This window comes from Gouania willdenowi, chromosome 16 (genome assembly GCF_900634775.1).
Source record: "Gouania willdenowi chromosome 16, fGouWil2.1, whole genome shotgun sequence".
Classification (NCBI taxonomy): Eukaryota; Metazoa; Chordata; class Actinopteri; order Blenniiformes; family Gobiesocidae; genus Gouania; species Gouania willdenowi.
This window is the reverse complement of record NC_041059.1, coordinates 908,085-934,537: the sequence shown is the minus strand read 5'-3', so window position 1 is coordinate 934,537 and position 26,453 is coordinate 908,085. Positions and strand designations below refer to the sequence as shown.

General features: G+C 37.8%; 1 protein-coding gene across 1 annotated transcript; it reads right to left on the bottom strand.

Annotated features, from left to right (window-relative positions):
• Positions 1-580: 580 nt before the first annotated feature.
• bag6 (BCL2 associated athanogene 6) lies at positions 581-26,453 on the bottom strand. Its single transcript, XM_028471852.1, has 25 exons — positions 26,307-26,453; positions 24,335-24,422; positions 23,289-23,406; positions 20,953-21,167; positions 19,846-19,917; positions 19,662-19,784; positions 18,709-18,923; positions 16,848-16,980; positions 15,392-15,589; positions 15,063-15,279; positions 14,792-14,842; positions 12,917-13,263; positions 11,731-11,803; positions 11,302-11,633; positions 8,810-9,071; positions 7,953-8,122; positions 7,810-7,863; positions 7,007-7,115; positions 6,779-6,903; positions 2,699-2,833; positions 2,570-2,623; positions 1,767-1,994; positions 1,348-1,455; positions 1,128-1,274; positions 581-927 (listed from the first exon to the last, which is right to left on the bottom strand). Exons 2-25 carry the CDS (start codon positions 24,413-24,415, stop codon positions 832-834), a joined length of 3,663 nt encoding a protein of 1,220 aa, XP_028327653.1. The 5' UTR covers positions 24,416-24,422; positions 26,307-26,453; the 3' UTR covers positions 581-831.

The window sequence follows — 26,453 nt, the reverse complement described above, 5'->3', positions numbered from 1 at the left end:
ATCCACCCTGTATAATAGTGATGTATGTGTGACACACACACACACACAAGCAGGAGAGAGAGGCGGAGCTAAACATGTCCGCTCACTTGTTGGTTGTGAAATTTAGTTTCAATAACCACAAATAATACATTTGTAAAAGCACAACAAAAAGGAAACACTCTGTGGTGTGTAGGTGACCAGACATGTTACTTATTGGCAGAAACACTGCTGTACATTCAGCTGACATGAAAATATTGTTTTCAAATATGTAGAATAATTGTGAATTTATCAGTAGTAGTTTTAATATTTTAGTTATTTTTTTGCAGGCACCTTTTTTGTCCGTCAAATGTATTTAAAATAAACTACAATTAAAGAGAAAATGTTATTTAACTGTCGAAGCTTGTCATAATTTTATTTATTTATTTTTTTTAAATTCAAAAAAAAAAACAATGTTCATGGTCTTGGTCTTGAATACAACACTATTAAATATTAAATAAAAATGTTAAATCTAAATGATTTAGATTTAATGTCACTTTGATGTGATGTCATCAGTTCTGTCTCTAAAAACTATGATTGTGACAAACACCTGCACACTCAGGACTGTGTTTGATGATGTTTATTAAGCGTACTGTACATTCGTTACAAACGTCACGTCACTGTCTTCCTTTGATCTCAAGACAAAAGCAGAAATTCTGCAAATCTGCGACAATTTCAATGTGATAACGAGCAAAAAACACAAATCCAAAGTAAAACGAGCAGGTTTAACCAGGCTGTGAATGTGAGAGCTGCTAAAAAACAAGGAGCAGAGTTTGGTTTCTTTAAAGGCGGGGCTTAGAGGTGACAGGAAGTGGATCAGGAGTCTGAGGAAAACGCTCTGTGTGCGTTTGGAAACTGCTGTGAGCTGAAGTCTGGGTCGTCACGCACTCGCTTCTTTATGTCCGTCTTCACCTGAGGAAGAGGAGGAGCAAGAGGAGGAGTCATATTGTGTATTTTTTTTGTTATGTTTTGTCTTTTTGTTGTAATTTACTGTGTGTGTTCTTTGTGTCTAATGTGTAAATGTGTGTGTGTGTGTTCTTTGTGTCTAATGTGTATGTGTGTGTGTGTTCTTTGTGTCTAACGTGTAAATGTGTGTGTGTTTTTCTCGTCACCTGCTCTGAGTACGCCTCCTTCAGCTCCTGGCTCTCCAGCTCCTCCTGGAGGTCCTCAGAGGAAGTGACGGGTCTGACTCCTGCCGTCCTCGCCGCTTGACTCACGGCGTCTGAGAGAGACACGAGGCTCCCACCACCGGCCCCCGTCTACACACACACACACACTTTAAAGAGGGGCGGAGCTTCAAATAAAGACACTGAGAGGGAGTAATCTGATTACCTTCCTGCGTTTGGCGGGCATGCCGTGCAAATACGCGTCCGACATCGGAGGCTGAGCTTTAACTTTCCGCTGAGTCATGATGTCACAGCGAATGATAGGAACCCACTCCTACAACACACAGTAAACATTACTAATAGTGAACAGGAAGTCAGCTCCTTTCAAAATAAAGGACAAAACAGTCACATCGGAGACTAGACGATGTGACTATCATTTATTGCTTGGATATTGTTGGTTTCTTACATATTTAGTAATTTATGTAAACATAAAAGTGTAAACTAGGGCACAATATGAAATTACTCATTTTTGTCTGCATAAAATCTGTGGCCCTCCTGAGATCAAAGTGCTCAGTATTTGGCCCCTGAACTAAATGAGTTTGACAGCCTGAGTGGTGATGACATCACTTCCTGTGTTAATCTTACAGGAGGAACAGCAGCAGCCCAGGCCTCTGACTCTCCTCCTGCTGACTCCTCCCTCCCTCCTTCAGCTCGCGCCGCTGCCATGTCTCCGCCCAACGGTGCCCCTCCTCCGGTGGCTCCCAGGTCACCGGGCGATGCCCTCGTCTCCCGTGGTGACGCCCTCACGCTGTGCGACACCGACATGGCCTCCTCGGCCGTGGTGGCGGCGGCCGGTGACGGCGTGTCTCCATTCTGTGAAGAAAGGAGGGGTGAGAGCAGAAACAGAGGCAACACGTGGCCTGGGGGCCACGTGTGGCCTTTTGTCTAATACTGTACGGCCCCCAAAACAAATCCCTCTAAAAATTGTAATTCAAGAAATTGGAAGGAATATAAATGCCATCATAAAACACAAAATAACTAAAAAATAACACACACAATGACATAGAATGTGACAACAAATACAGACAAAAAATCCCAAAATACACAAAAGGACAGGACACACAAAATAATCACTTAAACACAAAAAATGACAACAGCACACACACAAAACAACACAAACTTAAATTGACTCAAAAGAAACAAAATGCCAGCGAAAATTACAAAAAGATGGAAAATATGGAAAAAGACGACAAAAAGTCACAAATCGAGGACAAACATTCAGAAAACAACTGAAAAAAAACAACACAAAACGAATAAAAATTCACCAAAGACAAAAGTAGAAAAAGATTAATACTCAGATTGGTCAATATTCTAAATGCTGACATGAACATTAATAATGTGGCCCCACTGTAATAAAAGCTCTATGATAGGCAGGTGGTGGCGCTCACCGTGGCGCTCTGTGGCCTCTCAGGCTCCTGGGAAGGCGCCGTGGTCTGATCCATCTGTGGTAGAGGGTCATGTGACTGATGTGACCAATGTCTGCTGGAGGTCCAGAGGTGTGTGCGTGTGTGTGTTACCTGTGTGTGAACAATGTAGTGCTGGATCTGCTCCCGAGTGATGGGGTTGTGTTCCAGAATCACCTGCAGCCTCATGGTCATCATACTGGTCATCCAGTTCACCAGACTGGGACTGATGTCACTGGACATCCGCCGCTGGAACCACAGAAGAAGAAAGTTCACACTCGTTGCTATTAATGAAGCCCTGTTTACACTAAAACGTTTTATTGTGAAAATGCAAGTTTTGTTGGGTTTTGTTCGTTTCTATGGATGAATCTGTGATAACCACATTTATTTATTCATCTGAATAATATCCACTGTTATCCAGGAACGTTTATTATTATTATAGTCATCTTAAAGATGGAAATAAAATGAGTTTAAAAGTGACCAAAAATGATGGAAAAGGAGGTGAAATGGGACAGTGCTACACAATTTTTACAAATAACCAAAATGCGATTTTTACAGATAGCGATTTCAATTCGATTTACAATTTTTTTTTTTTTTTTTTTTTAAGAAATATTAATCTTTTCTTTTCTTCTGAAAATCCTGTGACTCCTGTGAGGAAACAAAATAAATACTAATAAAAAAAACAAAAAACTATAATTAAACAAAAATGTATGTCAAAAATAAAAATATGATTTCAAATAAAGAGTAAGATATAATTAAAAGGTAAATGACATGGATTATTCTGACTGCTCCTTTTTTATTAATTATGTTATAAAGATGTATGAGAACAGCATTAATGTCACCATATTTACCCTCAATGGTTTACTGAATCTGATCAGGTTTATTGATTAAGTTTTGATCAACTTCATTTAACTTAACGTGATGACATCATTCCAGACCATAATGATTAAAGAAAAATAAACACATCACGTCACATGTAAGAGGTGTTATTTCACCAATAGGGGTCAGAATATTTACAGTATCAGAAGTGATCAATAATCTATGATATTTCAGACTCTACAATCACTGGTATTGATGATCTCGTCCACAACAACAGAACAACTTTATCCACAGATCTTCTGTAGCTCTGATGAGATGTTTAAACGCTCTGAGCAGGTGAAGATGATTAATGCTGAGTCATGTTTTCACAGAGCGATGCAGCGCTACATGAGAGACAGAGTTTTACAGACACAGCAAAGTTAAGCAGGCACTGGTGGCTCTGATTTAGGAGTCAGTGATGATTAGTGTAGATGTTTACCAGGTTAGACGTGTTTAGATGATGTTTGAAGAGGACAGGATGAAAGTAGGAAGAATATTTCCACATGAAAAAACATCCTTTTCCGCACGGTGACAGCATTTAAACCCCGTTCTGTCCATTTCCACGTTCAACAGTAGATTCTCTTTTCATTGTTCGATTCCGTGATTCCATTAACGTGTATTTTATAGACCCTAGTGTAGTTGTTAACACACTCAGACACTCACTGCAGTGCATACAAGCGTGTGTCCTGTAACCATCTCTGATTGGCCAGCAGCCCAGGAAGGCGGTTCTCTGCAATTCTGATTGGTGAACATATATCACTCAAATGATGGAGACGGAAGAAAAAACCTCCAGCATCTGAGGTTACGTTATCGCAGTAGTAAAAACCTTAATATCGATGCAATTAAGGTTAAATGTTCAGGCTTAAAATGGGATTTTAAAATCCACAGAAATTGGTTAAACATTGCAAATCACAGTGGGAAAAACAGACAGAAAAATTGGTAAAAAGGGTTCAAAGTGTCAATAATGGAACAATCTATCTATAAAAGCAAGGAATGTCTGTGTACGTGTGTGTTTGTGGAGCAAATATCTCCCTGATGCAGTTTCTGATCGACCTGAAACGTTGTCAACGACTTGCTCATACCCCGAGTGTGTGCATCCGTTATTTTGGAGTAATCTGGTCATCCATGCTGCTGCTGCGGGCGCTCGCTCTCTCTCTCTGTGACAACATTTCTCTGCGTGGTTGCTATGATGAGATGTGTGCATCATGATAAAATGAGTGATCAGAATGATTCAGTGTGAGCAAGAACGATTTATTGTTAATTTCATAGTTCCACCTGGTCTAATGTGATGGAGCTCAATTTTGTGGCGGCATGAAGCTTAAAAAACTGCGAAAAATCCACAATTTAGCTGCATCATTGTTTAGGCCACAGGGTTCACAGTGTGAGAAAAAAGTAGCGGCTTATCGTCCAGAAATGGTGCCTGGTTTATACAGTGGTATGAAAAAGTTTGGGCACCCTTGTAAATGTTCATGATTTTCCTTTATAAATCATTGGTTGTTTGGATAACAAATTCCAGTTAAATTTATCATATAGGAGACAAACACAGTGATATTTGAGAAGTGAAATAAAGTTTATTCGATTTACAGAAAGTGTGCTAGAATTATTTAAACAGAATTAGGCATGTGCATAAGTTTAGGCACCACAAAAGAAAAACAATACTTAATATTTTGTAGATCCTCCTTTTCTGAAATAACAGCCTCCAAACGCTTCCTATAGCTTCCAATTAGGGTCTGGATTCTGGTGGGAGGTATTTTGGACCATTCTTCTCTGCAGATCATCTCTAGTTCAGTCAGGTTTGATGGTTTCCGAGCATGGACCGCCCGTTTTAAAGCACACCATACATTTTCAATAATATTCAGGTCTGGGGACTGAGACGGCCATTCCAGGATGTTGTACTTGTTCCTCTGCATGAATGCCTTAGTAGATTTTGAGCAGTGTTTAGGATCATTGTCTTGTTGAAAGATCCAGCCCCGGCGCAACTTCAACTTTGTCACTGATTCCTGGACATTGTTCTCCAGAATCTGCTGATATTGAGAGGAATCCATGCGCCCCTCAACTTTAACAAGATTCCCAGTGCCTGCACTGGACACACAGCCCCACAGCATGATGGAACCACCACCAAACTTTACTGTAGGTAGCAAGTGCTTTTCTTGGAGTGCTGTGTTCTTTTTCCGCCATGCATAACGCCCCTGGTTATGCCCAAATAACTCTATTTTAGTTTCATCAGTCCACAGCACCTTGTTCCAAAATGAAGCTGGCTTGTCCAAATGTGCTTTAGCATACCTCAAGCGACCCCGTTTGTGGCGTGTGCAGAGAAAAGGCTTTTTCCGCATTACTCTTCCATACAGCATCTCCTTGTGTAAAGTGCGCTGAATAGTGGAACGATGCACAGTGACACCATCTGCAGCAAGCTGATGTTGTAGGTCTTTGGAGCTGGTCTGCGGGTTGACTGTGACTGTTCTCACCATCCTGCGCCGCTGCCTTTCGGAGATCTTTCTTGGTCTTCCACTTCGGGCCTTAACTAGAACTGTGCCTGTGGTCTTCCAATTCCTCACAATGTTCCTCACAGTTGAAACTGAAAGCTTAAATCGCTGGGATAGCTTTTTGTATCCCTCCCCTAAACCATGATGTTGAATAATCTTTGTTTTCAGGTCATTTGAGAGGTGTTTTGAGGCTCCCATGTTGCCACTAATCAGAGAAGATGCAAAGAGGAAACACCTAGAATTTTCCTACTTAAATACCCCGACTCATGATTGGATTCACCTGTGTATGGAGATCAAGGATCACTGAGGTTACCAAAACAATTTTGAGTTCCAATAATTAGTGCTAAGAGTATTAAAATCAATAAGATGCAAGGGTGCCTACATTTATGCACATACCTAATTCTGTTTAAATAATTCTAGCACACTTTCTGTAAATCATATAAACTTTATTTCACTTCTCAAATATCACTGTGTTTGTTTCCTATATGATAAATTTAACTGGAATTTGTTATCCAAACAACCAATTATTTATTAAGGAAAATCATGAACATTTACAAGGGTGCCCAAACTTTTGCATACCACTGTAAGGTAAACAGAGAATGAGCGAATCCACCACGCGAAGGACTAATGTTATATGTGTAACTTCTATTTAAACTGAGGGTTACACAAACCGAACCCCCCCCGTTATTTCTGTTCTGGTTGTTTGGTAGTTTTTATTTGTGACATTCAACTGTATAATTGTGTAACATTACAGAGCTGTTCTGTATCCTTTAATAGCTGTGAAAAATAAAAAAAATAAAATAAAACCATGCAAAGAAGGAAAAATTTGCATTTGCTGATGTAAATCACTGACTATGCGCTGGTTGATGAGGGTGGTCAGGGCCCTCTGGTCCCCCCTCAGACAGTGCAGGTTCAGAGCCAAACACTCAAACAGAGCCTGGTTGCACATCTGCAGCAGCCGTGGCCCGAACGTGTCGTCTGAAGGTGAAACGAATCCAGAGTTAATCCAACACTTCATGGTTGTTATATAATTATGATTATTGTTATATGTGGAGGTGAGGGGGAGTAAAGAACAACTCACCTGTGCAGCGCAGGATGTGTGAGGCGATGCGTGTCAGCTGCTGCCTGAAGAAAGACATGTTGGTCTGGGTGATGTCCACACCGTCCAGCACGGTGACGGAGGACTCTCTCTGTGTGCAACAAAATAAATAACATAACATAACATAACATAACATAACATAACATAACATAACATAACATAACATAACATAACATAACATAACATAACATAACATAACATAACATAACATAACATAACAAAACAAAACAAAACAAAACAAAACAAAACAAAACAAAACAAAACAAAACAAAACAAAACAAAACAAAACACAACACAACACAACACAACACAACACAACACAACACAACACAACACAACACAACACAACACAACATAACACAACATAACACAACATAACATAGTCACAAAAAAACAACATTTATTACATAATATTTACACATTTAGCTTAGCTCTGTGTGTTTCTCTTATTTATTGTGTCTTTACTGCTGTTGTTGTGTTAGCTGGTAACAGTAAATATTTTTTTCTCTTAATGTGTGTTTTTGGTGTCATTTTGTGTAGTTTGTTTGCTCTTTTTATTATTAAGTATATGTTTCTCCTATTTTGTGTGTTTTTGTTATTGTTATTGTTTTATGAGTTGCTGGTAATATCTAGTATAATAATAATTTTTAACAATAAATAAACATTTTAAAACCCTATGTTTTTAATGCTTTCATTTGTTAATTTTCCTCTCTCTGAAGTGCCCCCCATAGTGCCATTGCAGACCCTTATTTGAGAAACACTGTTACAGAACGTGTAGGACCTACAAAGCTCTCTGTGATGTACTCCTCCAGCTCATTGACGAGTCGATCGGCTGCTGCCTGTGAGGAGGTCAAACACACAGAGACCAGATGTTAGAATGAAACACTGAGGTTCAGGAGAAAGAATGTTTCTGAGAACAGACACTGACGGAGATGTTTTGGTCCGTGGGCTCAGCCCCGTTGAGGTAGTTCTGATTGAAGAACTGCAGTAGCTGAGGCTGGAGGCGACTCAGAGGCTGAGGTTGACCGTGGAGCAGCATCACCAGGTCAGACATGGTGAAGGTCTGACACAGCAGCATCAGCAGCTCTCCAAAGAAGCCTGAACACAGCACATATAGCATTAAGCACACCTGGACCTACCTGAAGCTGTGACGAGCAGCGACACATCATACACCGCTACTACATTCAGACCACACCCCCACCCACCTGACCCCACTCAACAAAGTGAACCAGTCTAAGTTCTAAGGTCCACCCAAAGTTCCCACAAACACGGTGACAGAGAGGAACCTGCTCTAATAAAGCTAACTACGCTAAGCTAACCCATCAACACATCAGACTGGGCTAAGAGCTAATGCTAACAACTTCATGAAAAGAAGAGATTAGTAAAAAGAACATGTATTACTGTCATTAAACCACAAAGGGCCACAGCTTTATTTATGGTCAGATTTAACACTTTAATGGAAGGATAAATGCTAATATGTCACACGTTGTGTGACATATTATTGTGTAAATATTATTACTGAAGCACATTCTAGTGTTGATGTATTCAATGTATTTTGTGTTTGTAAGGAAAATGTTTACACTATAAGTTGGGAATTGTTTTATTTATTTATTTATAGTTTTTATTTGTCGTAATTTGCCTCAAGCCAAATTTTAAAGATTGTAGCAACATAGAGCAAATAATCTGATCAGTTGATTAATCGTTTCAATGATCGATGACAAATTGACTAAAAAAAATGGTTAATTGGAGCCCTACTGAGGACTTTATGCTGTTACAGCTACCAACCAGAGGGGTCTTCTGGGCTGATGAAGATGTTGGTGGTCTGGCTCAGACGCTGCATGAACTGGGCGATGCTCTCCGTGTCGTTCTGGGACTGACCCAGCGAACCCATCATGGTGCTGAGGACGCCCGTCACGATCCCCGTGAACAGCTCTGGGTTCAGGGCCTCGGCCGACGCCACCGTGGGGTTTGGGGCGGAGCCGGGAGGGACCCCTGGAGCCGTGGCAGTGGGAGGATGAGGATGAGGAGGGGAGAAGATGGGCTGGCCCTGGAAATGAGGCAGAGGAGACCAAACTCAGACCAAAGGTTTGCATCGTATATGAATACTGGAAGAGTAGCGCCATATCACTCACTAAAAACAAAACAAAATGATGCCATGTGTTTAGAGCACACATAGGCAACTGGTGGCCCGGGGGCCACATGCAGCCCTGAGTCTAATTTTATGCGGCCTCCAAAGTAAACGTATAAAATAACAGAAAATTACATAAAACAATTAAAAGAATTTACAACATTTCAGGAAAATACAGTAAAAGACAAGAAAAGAAACAAACACTACAAAAATGAACACAACGACAACAGTAATACACAAAATTACTCAGAAAAATATAAAATGACAGTAAATGACAACAAAAGTACCCAAAAAAACAAACAAGCAAAACGACGACAGAAATATACAAAAATTACTCCAAAAAATGCAAAACGACAGCATAAATAACAATTAGACTCCAAAAAACATGTATTTTTCAGAAAAAATACACCAAAGGAATACAGAAATGCACAAAATGCCTCACAACGAGCAAGACAACAACAAGAATGACAGAAAAACACACAAAATGACTATAATAATATATAAGTATTTGATGCTCAGATCTCTCTATAAAAGCAGGAAAGTTCTGCTTGCGTTTGTGGAGCAACTTTCTCCCCAAAGCGATGTCTGTTCGACCCGACACTTTTTTAACAGCTTCCACATAGCCCGAGTGTGTGCATCTGTCATTTTGGATTTATTTGGTGATTTCAAAAAGTTTATTTTCATGTTTGTTTGACCGTTCGCTGTTTAAACCAGACAGACGGGACCAGGAAGTTATTGGCGGGCAATAGCAGTGGCTATGTTGAAACCAAACAGTGAATCATCCACATTTCTCTGCGGATACGGCATTAAAAACGGTGATATTTTCATATATATAACCAAATCCGCATCTTGGATGTAGATGCTGAACGCACACAGAGCTGTTTAGAGAGCGCGTTACGACAACAGAAGAGTTCCCGGAAATTGTTGGCGGCTGTTGATATCACTGGACGCTGATGGAGGACGGAGAGACGGAGCGGAGATAGTTCACGGAAAGTACTACTACTACTATAACGTACAGGGAAAGAATATTTTCACCCCCCATCTGCTGAGGGGTCTTTGGTGTAAAACCACCTGTTTTCTGTGTCTCCATGACATGTTTGTGTGTAATTCAGTTTCTGAGTTTTTATTTGCCAAAGGAGGGTCTAAGGACAGGGGATGACATTTATTATTTATTTGCTGAAGTCCAGTGAACACTGGTACAAACTTTAGTAATTAATTTATCATGTCCCATAGAATTAAACCAGATAAATCACACATGCTATTTTATTTTACACTACAGAGCACAGAGTATGTACACCTCTTTGTACATCCAACCTTCAAACACACTCATTTGGCCCTAATTGACAACTCTACTTAAGCTCCTCCCACATGAATACATACTTCCAACGGGCACTGTACTAATTTATTTAAATGCAAACCTGGTGAACCATGTCACAGTTCTATGTCTAACATAATTATTAAAATATGTTTTCCCACTACCTGTCACGTCTCTTCAGGATCATTCTAACATTTCTTTTAAAATTTTAAATCTAGGGGCTCTGACACCACCATAAATATTAATACCAATATCATCATTGATTAGGAAGTCTAACATGGTAACCAAGAGATGAGAAACTAATTAGATGATAGATAATATTTTACAACTGATTTAAGACATTAGCATTAAAGATGCTAACAAAAAGCTAACACAAAAGGAAGGTTATATTTACTAAGGGTTATTTATTAAAGGCTCAGTAATTGTGATTAATTGTTATTGAACTTTATTAATTAAGAACATAATTGTGATTGACTTTAGGGGGAAAATAAGAATTGTAATTTTAATTGTCACCATAATCATAACTGAGTTGTAATTGTACATGGATAATTGAAGATCTAAAGGTAATTGAAAAATGTAATTCACCCCAACCCTGAAATATAAACTAAGAAATAAAAAATATTAAGTTCCAAGTTCCATCATCTATGGTTACATTAGACTTAAGTTATAGGTTTTGTGATGGTATCGTTTCAGTATCGGTACTGTGACACTTTAGGCAGGTATCGTATTGAAGTCATAATTTTGGTATCGTGATGACACTCCTCAGAACAAACGACCCAGCGTCCACTAAAACAAACGTGCATAAACTCGATGTAGTGGGAATCAAACACTGACCTGCATGAACTCGTTGACCCCCTGCATGAACGCTGGCATCGCCGACGTTGTGACGGTTATGGACGGGGCTCCGAGAGGACCGCCCCCGACTCCGCCCGCCGCCCCAAGGAGGGACCCCAGGAGCTGGCTGAGGTCCGGAGCTCCTTCTGGGGGGGGACCCTGAGAGCTGTTGGTCTCGGGAGGGTTGGGCGTGGTCGGAGCCGCGGCCGGGGAGGGCGTGGGGCCAGAGGTAGCGAAGGAGAACGAAGATGAAGAGGAAGAGGAAGAGGAGGAGGTGAAGGAAGAAGAAGAGGATGTGGATGTGGAGGAGGATGACGTGACAGTTTGACCAGCTGTAAAAACATTTTTAAAAAGATCAGAAACTAATGTTTTTAAATTGAAATGGTAAAAGTCGCGTGGTGACGTGATGCAGCAGGTGCAGGTTCTCACGTGTTTGTCCAGGAAGCAGCAGCTGTCCAACCAGTCCACTGATCATCTGATTCAGAGCAGCTGGGTTGAACGCCTGAGAACAATAAGACATATCATTTTAAAACACTGATTACACATAGTAGTGATGCACGATATTACCAGCTTTAAAATCAAGTATCAGATGTCATCCATTCTTAACATATAATAAAACAACTCAGACATAAACGTAGACGCCTCATCGCTCATGGAGAGGCGTGAATAAATGTGGCCAGGAGAGCTTGTAAATCTATCTCAAAGTAAAAATATTCACTGAATTTACAGATTTACAAACTTAAATTAGAAAGTAGAACTGATATTTCCTGTGCGGTGGAGAGCGGGGTATTCCCGCAAGGACATTGGTAGTTCATGCAAAGTAAGGGAGGAGCAAACACATAAAAGCTTGCATGGCAGCACTTTATCCAAATCATTCTGCATCTGCACGCTTTCTCTTGAAAATGTCTTCTAGTAAAAGGTTTCCTGTCAATGAGGTTTTGGAACAGCTCTTTCACAGTAAAAGTGAAACCGATGATTGTAATGCGGAGGACCCAGATCTGAAGTTGTAAATAAATGTGTTTATGAGGAAAGCGGGGGGGGTCACCAACATCAATCAATACGGCTAAATCTGCGAGAGTCATGAATGTTCACCGCAAATTAGAAAATATTCAGATGAAAGATTTTCAACATCCACTAACTGTAAAACTGAAAGTTTGACCTGATGTTGGCATTGCAGGACAGGTCAAAGGTCATATCACCACCACAACCAATAGGGTTCAAACTCTAGTGCTAATTAATGTTGTCAGTAAATATAAAAAAAAATTTGGATGAAAACTATTCAAAATAAATTATTTATAATTTAAAAGTGTGGCCTGATGGTGGCGCTAGAGAACAGGTCAAGGTTTCATTGCTTTTCGTTACTCTCACTTAAACAGTATGCTGACACGCTCTGATGGCTGAAGATCATGGACTGTTGAAGGATCCCTTGAAAAGCTGAAAGCAGCTGCATGAACCTTTTCCTAAACACAGACTTCCTGTTTAAGAGGTCACAGATGTTTACAGTGCCATGCATGGAATTAGGATGAAGTTTGACACCAAATGAACATCTGTGTGGAACATCACAGCCTTCATTAAGGTCACGCTGACAAAGTTGAGGTTAGGGTTCGGTTCCCACCTGTCCCGGCTGCTGGCCCGGCATGGCCGCCCTCACGTTGATGGTGGTCGCTCTGCCGCCGAAGGGCGGCGGCATGTTGGGTGCAAACGGAGGTCTGGTGAAGACGACCCTGGCCTGGGGCTGGGCCCCGGCGTGGGGAGGTGGGGGTGGGGCCGTGGGCGTGGTGGTGGGTGTGTTGGGACCCGTGGTGGTGGTGGAAGAGTTGGCCGTGGAGCTGTAGCCTGGAGGGGTGGGCTGGGGTGGCACGGGCTGGCCCGTGGCAGCTGTGGCAGCGCTCGTTGCTACGGCGGCCGCGTATTGGCTGATCTGCTGCATGAGATTACGCATGAAGTCTGGAGGGAGAGAACCTGCAGGGGGCGACAGAGAAAAGCGGCAGGATTAGATTTGAACAAAGCGCTGAAAGTTAAAGTACCCATGTACAATGACATATTAGGGCCACAATGAGAATAAAGTCATAACATTTCAAGAATAAATTTGAAATTTAATGAGATAGTCGTATCTTAAAATGTTATGACTTTAATCCTATAAAATTACGACTATTAGGATCAAAGTCATAATATTTCAAGATTGAAGTTGAAATATTTCGAGCCTAAATTCCTAATATTTTAAAATTAAAGTCATAATATCTTGAGACTAAATTCGTAATATCTCAAGATCAAAGTCTTAATATTTAAAGATCAAAGTCGTAATATTTCGAGATTAAAGTCGTAATATTTTGAGACTAAGTTTGTAATATTTTAAGATTAAAGTCGCATTTTCTCGAGACTTAAGTCATAATATTTCAAGACTAAATTTGTAATATTTTAAAAATAAAGTCGTAATATTTTGAGACGAAAGTCGGAATATTTCAAGATTAATGTCACAATATTTCAAGATTAAGGTTGCAATATTGCAAGATTAAAGTCTTAATATTGAAAGATTAAAGTTGTAATATTTCAAGATTAAAATCATAATACTTTAAGATTAAATTCATGACATTTCAAGATTGAAGTCATGATTTTTCAGGTTTCAAGTCACAACAATTTAAGATTAAAGTCGCAATATTTCAAGATTAAAGTTGTCATATTTAAACAATAAAGTTGAAATTTTATGAGATAAAGTCACATCTTAATAAAGTCGTAATTTTATAGGAATAAAGTCAACATTTTAAGATCTAAGTCGTAATATTTCAAGATTAAAGTTGTAATATTTCAAGATTAAAGTTGCAATATTTCAAGATTAAAGTCATAATATTTCAAGATTAAAGTTTTAATATTTCAAGATTAAAGTTATAATATTTCAAGATTAAAGTCATAATATTTCAAGATTAAAGTTGTAATATTTCAAGATTAAAGTTGCAATATTTCAAGATTAAAGTCATAATATTTCAAGATTAAAGTTTTAATATTTCAAGATTAAAGTCGTAATATTTCAAGATTAAAGTCATAATATTTCAAGATTAAACTTGTAATATTTCAAGATTAAAGTTGTAATATTTCAAGATTAAAGTCAGAATATTTCAAGATTAAAGTCAATGTCAGTTTAATTTTCGCAACTTTCTTCAGTCATGTTTTGACTGTCAACTGCAAGTCTTCCTCAGAGGTGCTGATCCCTTTTATGTGTCCTTGAACAAACACATCAGGGGGCGTCGCCAGCCTGACAGAACTGTCAAGTTGGCCACGCCCCCCAGAAAACATGATATTTTTCCTGAAAAAAGTTGTCTGAATAAATGAAACCTTAACATATTAATCAAATAAAAGACCAGATAAACTTGGTGGAATTATGCTGCAGAAGTCAAGAACATATCAAAGCAATAAGCAGATGCCTCTGAGGAAGAGTTTTTGGTTGTGTGTTGAGTTTTGTACATGTGATTGTGGTGTAACTGTTGCAGCTCACCTGGTTGTCCAGGAATTTGTTGACCAGCACCTGCAGCATTCACACCAGGGCCTACACACACACACACACACACACACACACACTTTTAGAACACACTCCTGCAACTGTGTGAACTCACAAAGCCTCATCGTTGGACAAAGTGAGGGAAAAACATCCTGTGTGTGGACCATGTTCCGGACTCTCGGTTCCTACAGGGCGGAGCCAGCAGAGGTAAGCCCTGCCCACCTAGCGGTGGAGCATTCACTAAGTGGGAGGTAAAGGGACAACACACCGTCCGTGTTCATCTGCATCATGACCACAGGGACAGCCTGGTGGCTGATCCTGATGAGTCGGGGACCGGCCTGACCCTGCTCGGCCTGCTGATTGGACGGGGGAGTCTGTGAGGGGGAGGTCTGTCCCTGACCTGCCTGCTCCGACTGGCTGGCTGGCTGGCTGGGCGGGGCTTGTCCTTCAGTGCTGTTGACAGTCACCGTGGCACCCAGGTTCATCTGTGGAGGAAACACACACACACAAACAGAGCATGGTTAACACACAGAAGCAAGCACAAACGGTGCACACGTAGGGCGCACATGCACACACAAGGCAAACACACACTCTTACCTGCACTGGGATGTGGTGGTGTGCTCCGGGGACGCCGACTGGCGTGGCGTAATGTGAGAACGGGCGAACCACGTGTAGATGTCGCGGCGCAGGGCTCATCAGGTTCAGCCGCAGGTCGCTGAGGGCCACTAGGGCGTTACCAAGGAGACGGAGGCACTCCCACGTCATCGCCAGAGTCCACTGGTCCGTCTCTCTCTCCTGTGACAAAACACAGCACTTTAAATGATTTAGTCTTTGGGACCAGTAGAGGGCGCTCTCAGGTTCTCTGTCACATTAACCAACACAACAGTCATGTTTTTAGTCTCTAGATTGTCTATAGGAGTGAAAGTGAGTGGTTGTCTATCTTTGTGTGTGCACCTTTTCTTTCTTTTTTTGCAAATACAGCAGATTTAGTGTTTTTCTCATTGAAAAAAATTAGCGGTTTATGACACAAAGGGCATAAAAACATGAAATGCATAAAAACTTTATATTTATGGTTAGGTCTGAAGTTTCAATGTGAAAAAAGTTGAAAGAAACCTCTATATATGAAACTTTTATGAAGGGTAGAGTGTAGGTTATGTGCTCATAGCGTTAAAAGTAATAAAATAATGCCTCAAAATCAATTATTAACCATCTCAACGCTGTAATAACTTCATATCAAATATGTCACTTTGCACCTTATTTTTGTAAATATAGCCTATTTAGTAGTGTTCTTCTTTATGAAAAAAAATCAGGGATTTATGACAAAAAGGGCATTAAAAACATTAATATAAAAATATAATGAAAACTTTATATATATGGTTCTATCTGGTGGTAAAAAAAGTGGTAAAAAAATATTTATATTTCACATTTTGAAGACACTTTTTTTTTTAATTGCATATTTTCTGTTTTCATGACAGAAAGGACATAAAAACATTAAAAAACATTAATACAGAAATATAATGAAGGGGACTTTTGTGAATTTCTGTAGTCCTTTTGTGTATTTTTCCTGTAAAATATATGTTTTTTGGAGTCATATTGTTTGTGCTGTCATTTTGCATGTTTTTGGAGTTATCTGTGTATTTCTGTTGTCGTTTGTTAGTACTGTGGGTTTACAAAGTCATTTTCCGTGTTTTTCTTGTCTTTTTTTGTACTTTCTGTAATTTTGTATATTTTTCTGAGTCATTTTGTGTTACTGTTGTTTTTTTTTGTTTATTGTTGTAGTAGTGTTGTGTGTTTCTTAAGTTTTTTCTGAATTTTTATCTTGTCTTTTACTGTATTTTCCTGCAATGTTGTAATTCTTTGGATTTTTAATGTGTTCTTGCTCTTGTTTTGTGTGGTTTTCTGTCATTTTGTACATTTACTTTGGGGGACGCATAAAATTAAACCAATGGCCGCATGTGGCCCCCGGGACGCCAGTTGCCTATGCCCAATCTACACCCTGCTTTAGAGAGCTGTAGTTACAGGTGAGTGTGGGGCTGTGCTGTGTGAGTCCTACAGTATTGTTGTTGTATTCTGCGGTGGTGGCCGTCTCCAGGAGGGTGTGAGCTCTCTGGATGAAGGGCTGCAGACGCTCCTCCACCCTCCGCAGCTCAGACAGCATCTCAGCCAGCTCGGCCGGGCTGGGGTGGCTGCACGAGGAACACAGGAAAAGAAAAGACACACGTTAGAAAGTGGCATAGAACAAAAAGTATATTAAATAGAGACTGTGTGAAGTTGCTTTTTTCATCTCATATTGATTTACCAGAAAGCTTAATCAAATTACAAAAGAGAGCATTAAAAACAATACATAAAGTGGAATCCCGGGCACCTACGAACAAACTGTTTAAATAATCTAGAATAATAAAACCGATGGCAATAGTAAAGTTAAAAGTGTTAGAGATTTTATTCTGAGTAAGAAATAAAAGACTTCCTTTGGGTATTTTATCACTTTTTAAACTAAGAGAAAGAAAATATAATTTAAGAGGGGTTTATACTTTTGAAAAAAGTACATTTAAAACAAATACTAATGCTTTTCTGTTTACGGCACACGAGTCAAACTCAAGGCCCGGGGGCCAACTCCGGCCCTTTTGAGCATCCAATGTGGCCTGCAGGAGAAAGTCAAAATGACAGAAACCATGAATCGTTGTGTAACTTATTAAATGATTCAGTTGTAGATGATCTCAGTCCCTCCAAATACACAAATTCAATAAAACTCCTCAATATTTGCAGGGCTCACTGTTTTCCCATGACTTTATCACGTGATGGCTGTCATTTTTAGTCTCAAATTGTTGAAAGAACTATCAATTTCCCCAAAATCCTGAGATTTTTCATAAATCATTCTACAAAATTTCCCCAAATAAAATAAAAACTAGTACAGTGCCTGTCGGAGGTATGCATCCATGTGGGAGCTTAAGTAGAGTTATAAATTATGGTCAAAATAGTATGTGTTTAAAGGTTGTATGTACATAGAGGTGTACATACTCTGTACTCTGTAGTGTTTTAAAGGGTTTATATGTGGGTGCAAAATAAAATAGTATGTGTGATTTATGTGGTTTAATTCTATGAGATATGAACATGATAAATGTGTTTGTTTTTTAAATTATTTTTATATTTTCTTTGGTGTATTTTTCTGTAATGTATGTTTTTTGGAGTCATTATGTGCATTTGTTTTTTTTCTACATTTTTTGTTGCCATTGTAGTGTAATTCTGGAGTCATTTTTATATTTTTATTATAAATACCTTATGTGTGGTGAGTGTGTGTGTGTGTGTGTTCTTATGAAATGTTTGAGACGCGGATAAATTCTTACAAAATCTTCAAATTTTCCTAAAATTATTACACAATTTCCTTAAATAGAAAATGGTCACAAATCTAACACATTTAAAATGAAGACCATGTTGGGGTTGATATCTGTCACTTATTGTTTGATATGGTCAGTTTTTTAGTAATTTATGAATACATACAAGAGCAAACTAGGGCACAATTATGTGGAAATTATTTTTCCAGCATAAAATCCGTGGCCCTCTTACAATCATTTGTATTTGGCCCCTGAACTAAAATGAGTTTGACAGCCCTGCTTTACAGTGTTAAAATTTGTAATGATCACTTTAAGTTAATGACTTCACTGTCTATCGTCAAATATTCTTTAAAAAACTAAATATTTTTGCTCCTATTGAAACATAAGTTTCTAAGCTAATAAATAGAGCTATTGATGAGTGGTTTCTATTGTTTTTATATATAATGCTGTTGGGGGATGGGCTCCCCATCCCATTCTGTTTTTGTTTGTTACCAATAATGTTTATTCTTTATATTGTATATGTTTGAAAACAGCAAAGAACAAATAAATATTTATCTAAAGTGGTTGGTTTGTGGGTCTCACTTGGGTCCAGGCTGTGGTGTGGGTCCCTCAGTTTGTGCTGAAGAGGAGGAGGAGGAGGGAGGTGGGGGCGAGGCTGACGGGGGCGACGTGTCCATGGGTTGGGCAGAGGGAGACGGGGTGGAGGTGGTGGATGAAGACGAAGCAGCAGCAGCAGCAGCAGGATTAGGGGGAGCAGCAGTGGTCTCAGTCTGGGAGGAGGAGTCGCTCGTTCGAATCTGAAAACACACATCATCAACCATCAGCTCACACTGGTTTTACAACCTTACACCCAGTAGGGCCTGGGGAACCCAAAGTAATCACACACAATTACAAAACAACACCAGAAATACATACAAATTGAAATGACAAAAAGGAAAATAAAACTACACAAAAATAGAAGTGATGGGACTTGATTTAAAGAATTCTAATTAAATAAAGACTTTGTAACTAATTAATAACGTATCTAGAAAAACTAAAAACAGCTAAAAGAATACGATTTTCCACAGCTATTCAAAGCTGAGAGTGAACAATGTGAAGCCAAAACCTTCACAAAGAGTGAGAAATTAACAAAATGTATCACATGATTTATAAAAATCATCACAATCTAATTGAGTGAAAAGTGTTGGAAAACTGAGACATGCAGAAAAGTTCCTGGAAACATGCAAAGAGTGAAAAATAATTCATACACTGAATATTATTATAATAAAAATGATTTATTCATAATTTATACACAGCAGAAATGTGTCAAAACTAACAACTCGATTAAAAAATTAACTAAGATATATTCACGCTTTTCTGGATTTTTAGTAAACTTTCTAAAACAAGAAAAACCAGAAGACGACTACAAAAACAAATTAAACAAAAATACACAAAAATGACTCCTTCTGAAAAAACCAAGACTCAACACATTTCTTTATTTAAAAGTTAACAAACCTACAGTTTTCACGTCACAGAGATGTTCTTTTATTTCTCACCTCCATCCTGTGGACAATCTCGTTGAGGTCCCTCAGGAGGTTCTCTGCCAACACCAGCCTCAGCCTGGGCTCACTTTGCATGGGCTGGTCCATGTCGATGTGCACGTTAACCGAGCCGTTACTCTGCAGTAGAGATGCAAGGGTTAAACACACACACACAAAAAAAGAGGAGCATCTTTCTAACCCCAGTGCTGGTGGTGACTCTGGCGTTCCTGGCGTTCTCTCCCATTCCAGACACCATTTGTTGGACAGACATCTAAAGGACACACACACAAAATTCAGCCTTAAAGTCAAACCAGAGGTTTTTATGCAGATGTTAAGTTTAATTTCTGCTGATTGAATGATGTACAACTAACTAAGTATCCTATAAGATTTCTTTTTTAAAGGAATCCTCCACTTCACTAAAACATTTTAAATGTACTTATAAGATCTATGCCACGTGTGTCATACTCACTGTGTAAATGAAACTCAATATTTGCAGGTGCTTAAATCACATGATTGCAGTCATTTTTAGTGTTAAATACTTGAAAAAAATCTAAATTCTTACAAAATCCTTCAATTTTTCTCAAATCATGACAATATTTTCTTTTATTTCATAGAAATTTGTCACAAAATCTAGGAAATTTAAACTGTAGATCCTGTTGGGACTGATAGCTGTCACTTTTTGCTTAGATATTGTCGGTTTCTCACTTAAGATCAAACTGCTCCGTATTTGGTCCCTGAACTAAAATGAATTTAACACCCCGATCTAAGCTAAACAAAACACATTATTTTGCACCATATTCTCTTTATTGACTCATAAAAATGGGACTATTTTACAGTTTTAGAGCCTGTATTCCTCCATTTGTATTCCTCCAACTGTTTTTAATCCTCTTTCTGTGAACAAAATGATTTACGTCGTCATCTTTAACTTTTCCTGTTTTTTAGATCAACCAAAAGCAGCACAAGTTGTTATTTTGACTAAAAAAAGCTGTTAAATGATGTAAAAAGCTACTAAATGATCTAAAAATCAGGCTGAATGTTTCACTCCAACAGAAAACAATAGGATGTTTAGTCAGTGGGGCCGTGTGACATCATCAATCACATGATTTCAAGATGGAGGAACACAGGCTCTAAAACTGTAAAGTAGTCCCATTTTTAAAGGAAATTAAATGAATATGGTTCATAATAATGTGTTTGTTAGACATAGATCTACTAATAAGTACATTTAGAAGGTTTTAGGACACATTTGTAACAACAATGGAGGATCCTTTAAATATAAAGTGTACTAGTTATTTATTTCCTGCTCCACCTGTATCTGCTGTGGGTCCATGATGTTCACAGGGAGGTTGAAGGTGCCCAGCATCACGTAGCTGTTGGCGTTGCGATCGTGCGGGGGAACTTGTGAAGATCCTGCCGAGGACGACGACGGCCCGCCGTCGGTGGAGGCCTCACCGCTACCGGAGCTGGGCTGAGAGGGTGGAGGAGGGGCTCGCTCCACCAGGTGAATCACCTTCCCCCCAACATCTGAAGTGAACACAGATGACTGGTTAGGTGATGGGAGAGTAAACACACATTCTCAACACTGACCACTAAGGGTGGGAAAAAAATAGATTTTATTTATTTATTGCAATTTTTTTGGGTACCGAATTTAATAATCGATTTTCCTTCCCAGAATCAATTTGTTTTTTTTATTGTATTTTTCACACAGACAAGTAGCGTACTGTGTAACACAACAAACATTAGTGCTCATCATGTCCGCCACATCCAGACATAAAGCTAGAGAAAAACAAGATTAGACACCTAGCAGCAGATGGATATTAAATAAACGTATCCAGTCATGAAACCAGTCAAGATGGCAACGTGCGTTATGACAGATAAGGCCGAGCCAACCCTGTCCATCATAGCCCCGCTACACGCACATCTCCTCCACGCTACACATGCACGCCAAAAGATTGACCATCAGCATAATTAATGTAAACTGATCACTTCTGAATGTAACAAATGTTGTTGCGTCGTTAGAGATTTTATCTGTGGCTCAGACAGAAAAATGTGGCTGATCTTCATATATATATATGATATATATATATATATATATATATATATATACCAGCATGTTGACCAGCTCCTGTTCCTACACTTAAAAATAATAGACAATCCAAAACACTAGCTTTCTCAACAATAAAAGTTTACGTTGACGAACTTCAAAAAGTTATGTACAAATATGTTGTTTTGTACATGTTTACCTCCTTTCTGATGGAGGTTTCATTTAATTATTTACTCCAGTCTAAATAATAATAAATCACTGAATAAATAATGATAAATCAGTGAATGACTGAATGTGATGTGCATTGTTTTTTGGAACTGTTATATATTTCTAGAAGTTTAGGATTCAACTTATGGATAAGGAAAAATTGTGATAATCGTCACTGTAGAATCACAATACTTGAATCACAATTTAAACTGAATCGGCACCCAAGAATGGGGATTCAAATCGAATCGGGACAAAAGGGTATCGTCCCAGCCCTACTGACCTTCACCTCAGGGGATAAAACCAAAGTTCTCCTTTGATAACGTCTCCATGAAAAGGGAATTTGGACTCGTCTCTAAATGTTATTCAGAAACATTTGATTTCTTGGAAGCATCACACAGTTTCAAATCACAATAGCCTTCATTTTTTTCTCCATTTTCGTTAAATTGTTTACCCTTTTTAATTTTTTCTGCCCTATTTCCAGATATTATTCCTGAAATCATACCAAACAAGCTGCTTAATAGGATTGATTGAGTTCAGTAATGTTACAGAATTTATATATATATTCATGCTGTGCAGAGGAGAACGTCACGCTGAAATCACGTGCATCTGTTTGCTCCAGTGTGATATTACCCTAAAACATGTAAGTCAGGATTTTCTACAGTTTCCATTTCAGGAGGTAAACATTTTTGTATCATGAGATTTGAGGTTTATGAAGGAAGAACTGTTTAAATTAAGGATGTATTGATCGATCAGTGCCAATTTCCTTAATTTTGGGGGATAATTTTGGACATTTGTTCTTTTTGCACTACAAGGAAACATTTTATTGGTGCTTTAAGATAATTTGCAGATTATTATTTTATCATCTCCCTCAAACCTTGTGAATTTCTTTATTTGTAAAAACCCAAATACTACTGACTGCACTTTATTTTAGTCAAAGAGCTCCGAACGGGTGTGCAGTGGAAACTGTTGGACACGTTTAGTTTGTTTATAAATTGTGAAAAATAAAAAACTAAAGGAAGTGATAATTTAGTATCTTGGACAGCAATGCTCTAAACTTTTCATTTATAGTTGAGATAATTACCTCATGTGCAGTTAAAGAAACACGTTTGTATTGTTTCACTGGTATTGTTCAAGACTGGAACATACAATGTGTTTAATGTCAGTTAGAAAAAAAATCAGGATCTGCAGGTCAGACTTTTTAAAGATCTGTGATCAGCCAGAAAATTGCAGCCCTACTTTAAATGAATGAGATTGTGCCATGTGAGAGTGTATTTTGTGTCCTATTGCCAATCTAAAGAGATGCATAAATCAAATAATCAAAGAGATACCAAATCCTTAACAATGTACAATAATAAGTTAAATAAGTGTGATTTATAGTGAGCAGATGAACTTACTGTAGTCTGCCAGCGTCCTCTCGTCCTGCAGCACCTTTCCTTGATAAATGAGCCTCTGTTTGTCCACAGGGATTCCCACTGAGGACGCAATGTGCTCCTTAAACTCCTTCACTGTCAGCTGTGAGAGGACAAGCATGAGTTCAGCTACATTTGGTCTGTGGAGCTATGACTGTAAAGCTGCACATGTTCAAATAAACAGCAACTTTTCACAACAGTTAGCAAATTTTCTGACATCAGCCTGTCTATTAACAACAGATAGAAATTAGCCTATGGCTATAACTTGACATATTTACATTTTTTAAATGTTCATTGATATCTACTTTCCCTACTTAAATAAAAAGAATAAATAAAATAAAATATGTGAATTTTATTAATGTGACTTTTGACCAGATTTACAACAATATTTGAAATTTGTGTTAAATTTTCTCGTAAAATATAATGTTGACAATATTAAATATAAATATTGAATATAAACGTTATGTTTAAATCTTAATATTAAATCTAAATGCTAAATGTTAAATCTAAAACTAAATGTTAAATGTACGTACATCTAAATGCAAAATGTTAAATCTAAATATTAAATTTTACATTTAAATCTTAAATATTAAATCTAAAAGCTAAATGTGAAATCTAAATATTAAATCTAAATGTTAAATCTAAATCTTGAATCTAAAACTAAATGTTCAATCTAAATATTAAATCTAATTGTTAAAAAATGTAAATGTTAAATCTAATTGTTAAAAAATCGAAACATTAAATCTAAATGTTGAATATTAAATCTAAATATTAAAGGTAAAAATTTAAATGTTAAAAGTAAAAATATAAATGTTAAATCTAAATCTATATGTTAAATCTACATGTCATGGGGGAAACTAAATATCTAGCTAAAATGCAAATGTGAATCATCAAAGAAAAAAGTCGCGTAACATGAGAAAAGTGCTGAAACTCAGCGTGTAAGCTGACTCATTATTCATGATGTATCGTGATGATTCAGCAACACAATGAAAGGATCTGTTGTACTCCGAGGTGTGTGTGTGTGTGTTCACCTGAGGGCCCACGGTGTACGTCCGGCTCTGGGAGTCCAGGGTTTTCACCGTCACCTCGATGTCTGTGGATTGTTCCTCCATCGTGGTCCTGGAGAACACAATGGGAAGATCTACACTTAAGGATCCAATAACAAGAGTTTAAACTTGTACCAAACTGTACACATTCAAAATAATTCAATATTTGCATAGTTTGGTACAATGAATGAAAAAATTTAAAATGTTAAATGCATCAAATTCTTATGATTTGCATATTTACTTTGATCATTTGTTCTATTTTTATGACAATGCTATGAAAATTAAATAATCTGTCACATTCCTTAAAGTAAAAAACAATGAAAACAAAGATAATGGTATAAAAGAAAAAACAGCCATTGTTACTGTGCTTCCACAGTTAATAAAAGAAAACAAAGAAATAGTTATTTAAAAATCGTTAAATATGAAAAAGAATGTGCTTTAAAGAAAACAAAGCAGCCATTGTTACTATGATGCCAATAATAACTGTTGACCTTGAAGAGTTGGAAATATGCTGCTTAGATAACAACATCATAACACAGTGGAAAACAAAAGTTACCGTGAAACCATTTTGTCAATTTTGCTGCAAAAACACTTCATTTTTTTTCTTCCAAAGAGAAAGGGAATAAGAGACAGAAAAGAGAAATCAAAGAAAAATAATTTCAATCGATGAGGAAATACTGAAATACTGCGCTCTTAGCAAATGTTTAACAAAAAGTGTCAATAAATACCAAAAAAAAGAACCTGTTTTGTTAATTATTAGAAAAACTAAATGTTTCATTTAAGAAAAATATAATGAAGTATCAAATAAATAAAAAAATGCCACAATATGTTTAACATTCAATCAACAACTCTGATGCTTAAAGCTGGAGTGTGTAGGATTGTGAGACTTGTGTGGAATCAACCACATTCCCCACGCTCCTGAATACATACAACTGTGGAGCTTTTAGTGACTTTTATCTCAGTAGAGACTAGCGACAAATGTAGGGCTTTATCTTGTGTTATTGAGTTTTCTGAGAATCCATCTGATTTGAAATCAGATGGATTTATGACCAAATGACTCAAAAAAAAGTACATAATGCAGCTTTAACCAAAAGGCGGAACAAACGAGTGAAAAAAATAATAATCCCTTTTTTAATTGAAATAGCTGCATTTTATTACCATAAATATGGTAAATAAGAGCATTTTATTCACACCAATGTGACAGAAGATTAAAAACTATAATTTCCACATATTTTACTTAGTCTGTTTATACTTAAAAAGTTTCCTTGTATTGTTTGACGATCTGCTGCTTAGCTAAATGTATAATAACATTAAAATCTACTTTACTGCATAAATAAATCCCTTTCAAAATAAAAGCTCATGATCTAGTTCTGACCGAACCAACTGAAAAAACACGACAATATTTAAGATGTTAAAGTCCTTAAACACCAATTGTGAATCAATAAGTTAAGTTTGTTTTATATTATGGGAGGGAAGTCAAAATGAATACAAAGCAATTGCTTATGAAAATTAGGACAACGGAATAAAACTCAAGCTTGTGGGAAATGTGATACATTCAATGTAAAAAAAAAAAAAAAAAAAAGAAGTATTAATAACAAAGATCATATAGGTACACAAAGAAAATACAAGTTGAAGAATACAAAAATAACATTTAGGTTAAAAAAAAAATCGTTTAAAAACATTCAAGATGGGGTTGAATTTAGCATAATTTTATTATGTTAAAAAACTAAAACTAAACCACAGACAGACTAAACTTTTTTACAAGTAAAATCATACCAAATGTAATTATGTCGCTTGAATGATCTGAAAATGATAAGGATTGAAATCTAATCCGTTTTTAAAACCCGTTCAGACGCTTAGCTTAACAGCTAAATGCTAAGCTAACATCAAACACGGTGATCGGTTGTAGTTAGAGCAGTAGAACCGGACTGACCGGGGTCTACAGTCGGTGTCTCACCGTGTCTGTAGCAGCAGGTCCGACTATTGTTACTGGTTTTGGAGTCACTTCCCAGTTTCGTTTCGGTTTATTATTGTCAGTCTCCAGTCTTTTCACGGCCCTAATCTTTTAGATCTTTCAGCGCATGCGCGTAGACTACGTCACTTC

Excerpts from the sequence above, each read along its gene's own strand:
- bag6 (XM_028471852.1), bottom strand. The coding sequence starts at position 24,415 with ATGGAGGAACAATCCACAGACATCGAGGTGACGGTGAAAACCCTGGAC. Across the intron at positions 11,634-11,730 it reads GCTGCTTCCTGGACAAACAC|CTGGTCAAACTGTCACGTCA; the intron begins GTGAGAACCTGC and ends ATGTTTTTACAG. Across the intron at positions 6,904-7,006 it reads ACACATCCTGCGCTGCACAG|ACGACACGTTCGGGCCACGG; the intron begins GTGAGTTGTTCT and ends TTTCACCTTCAG.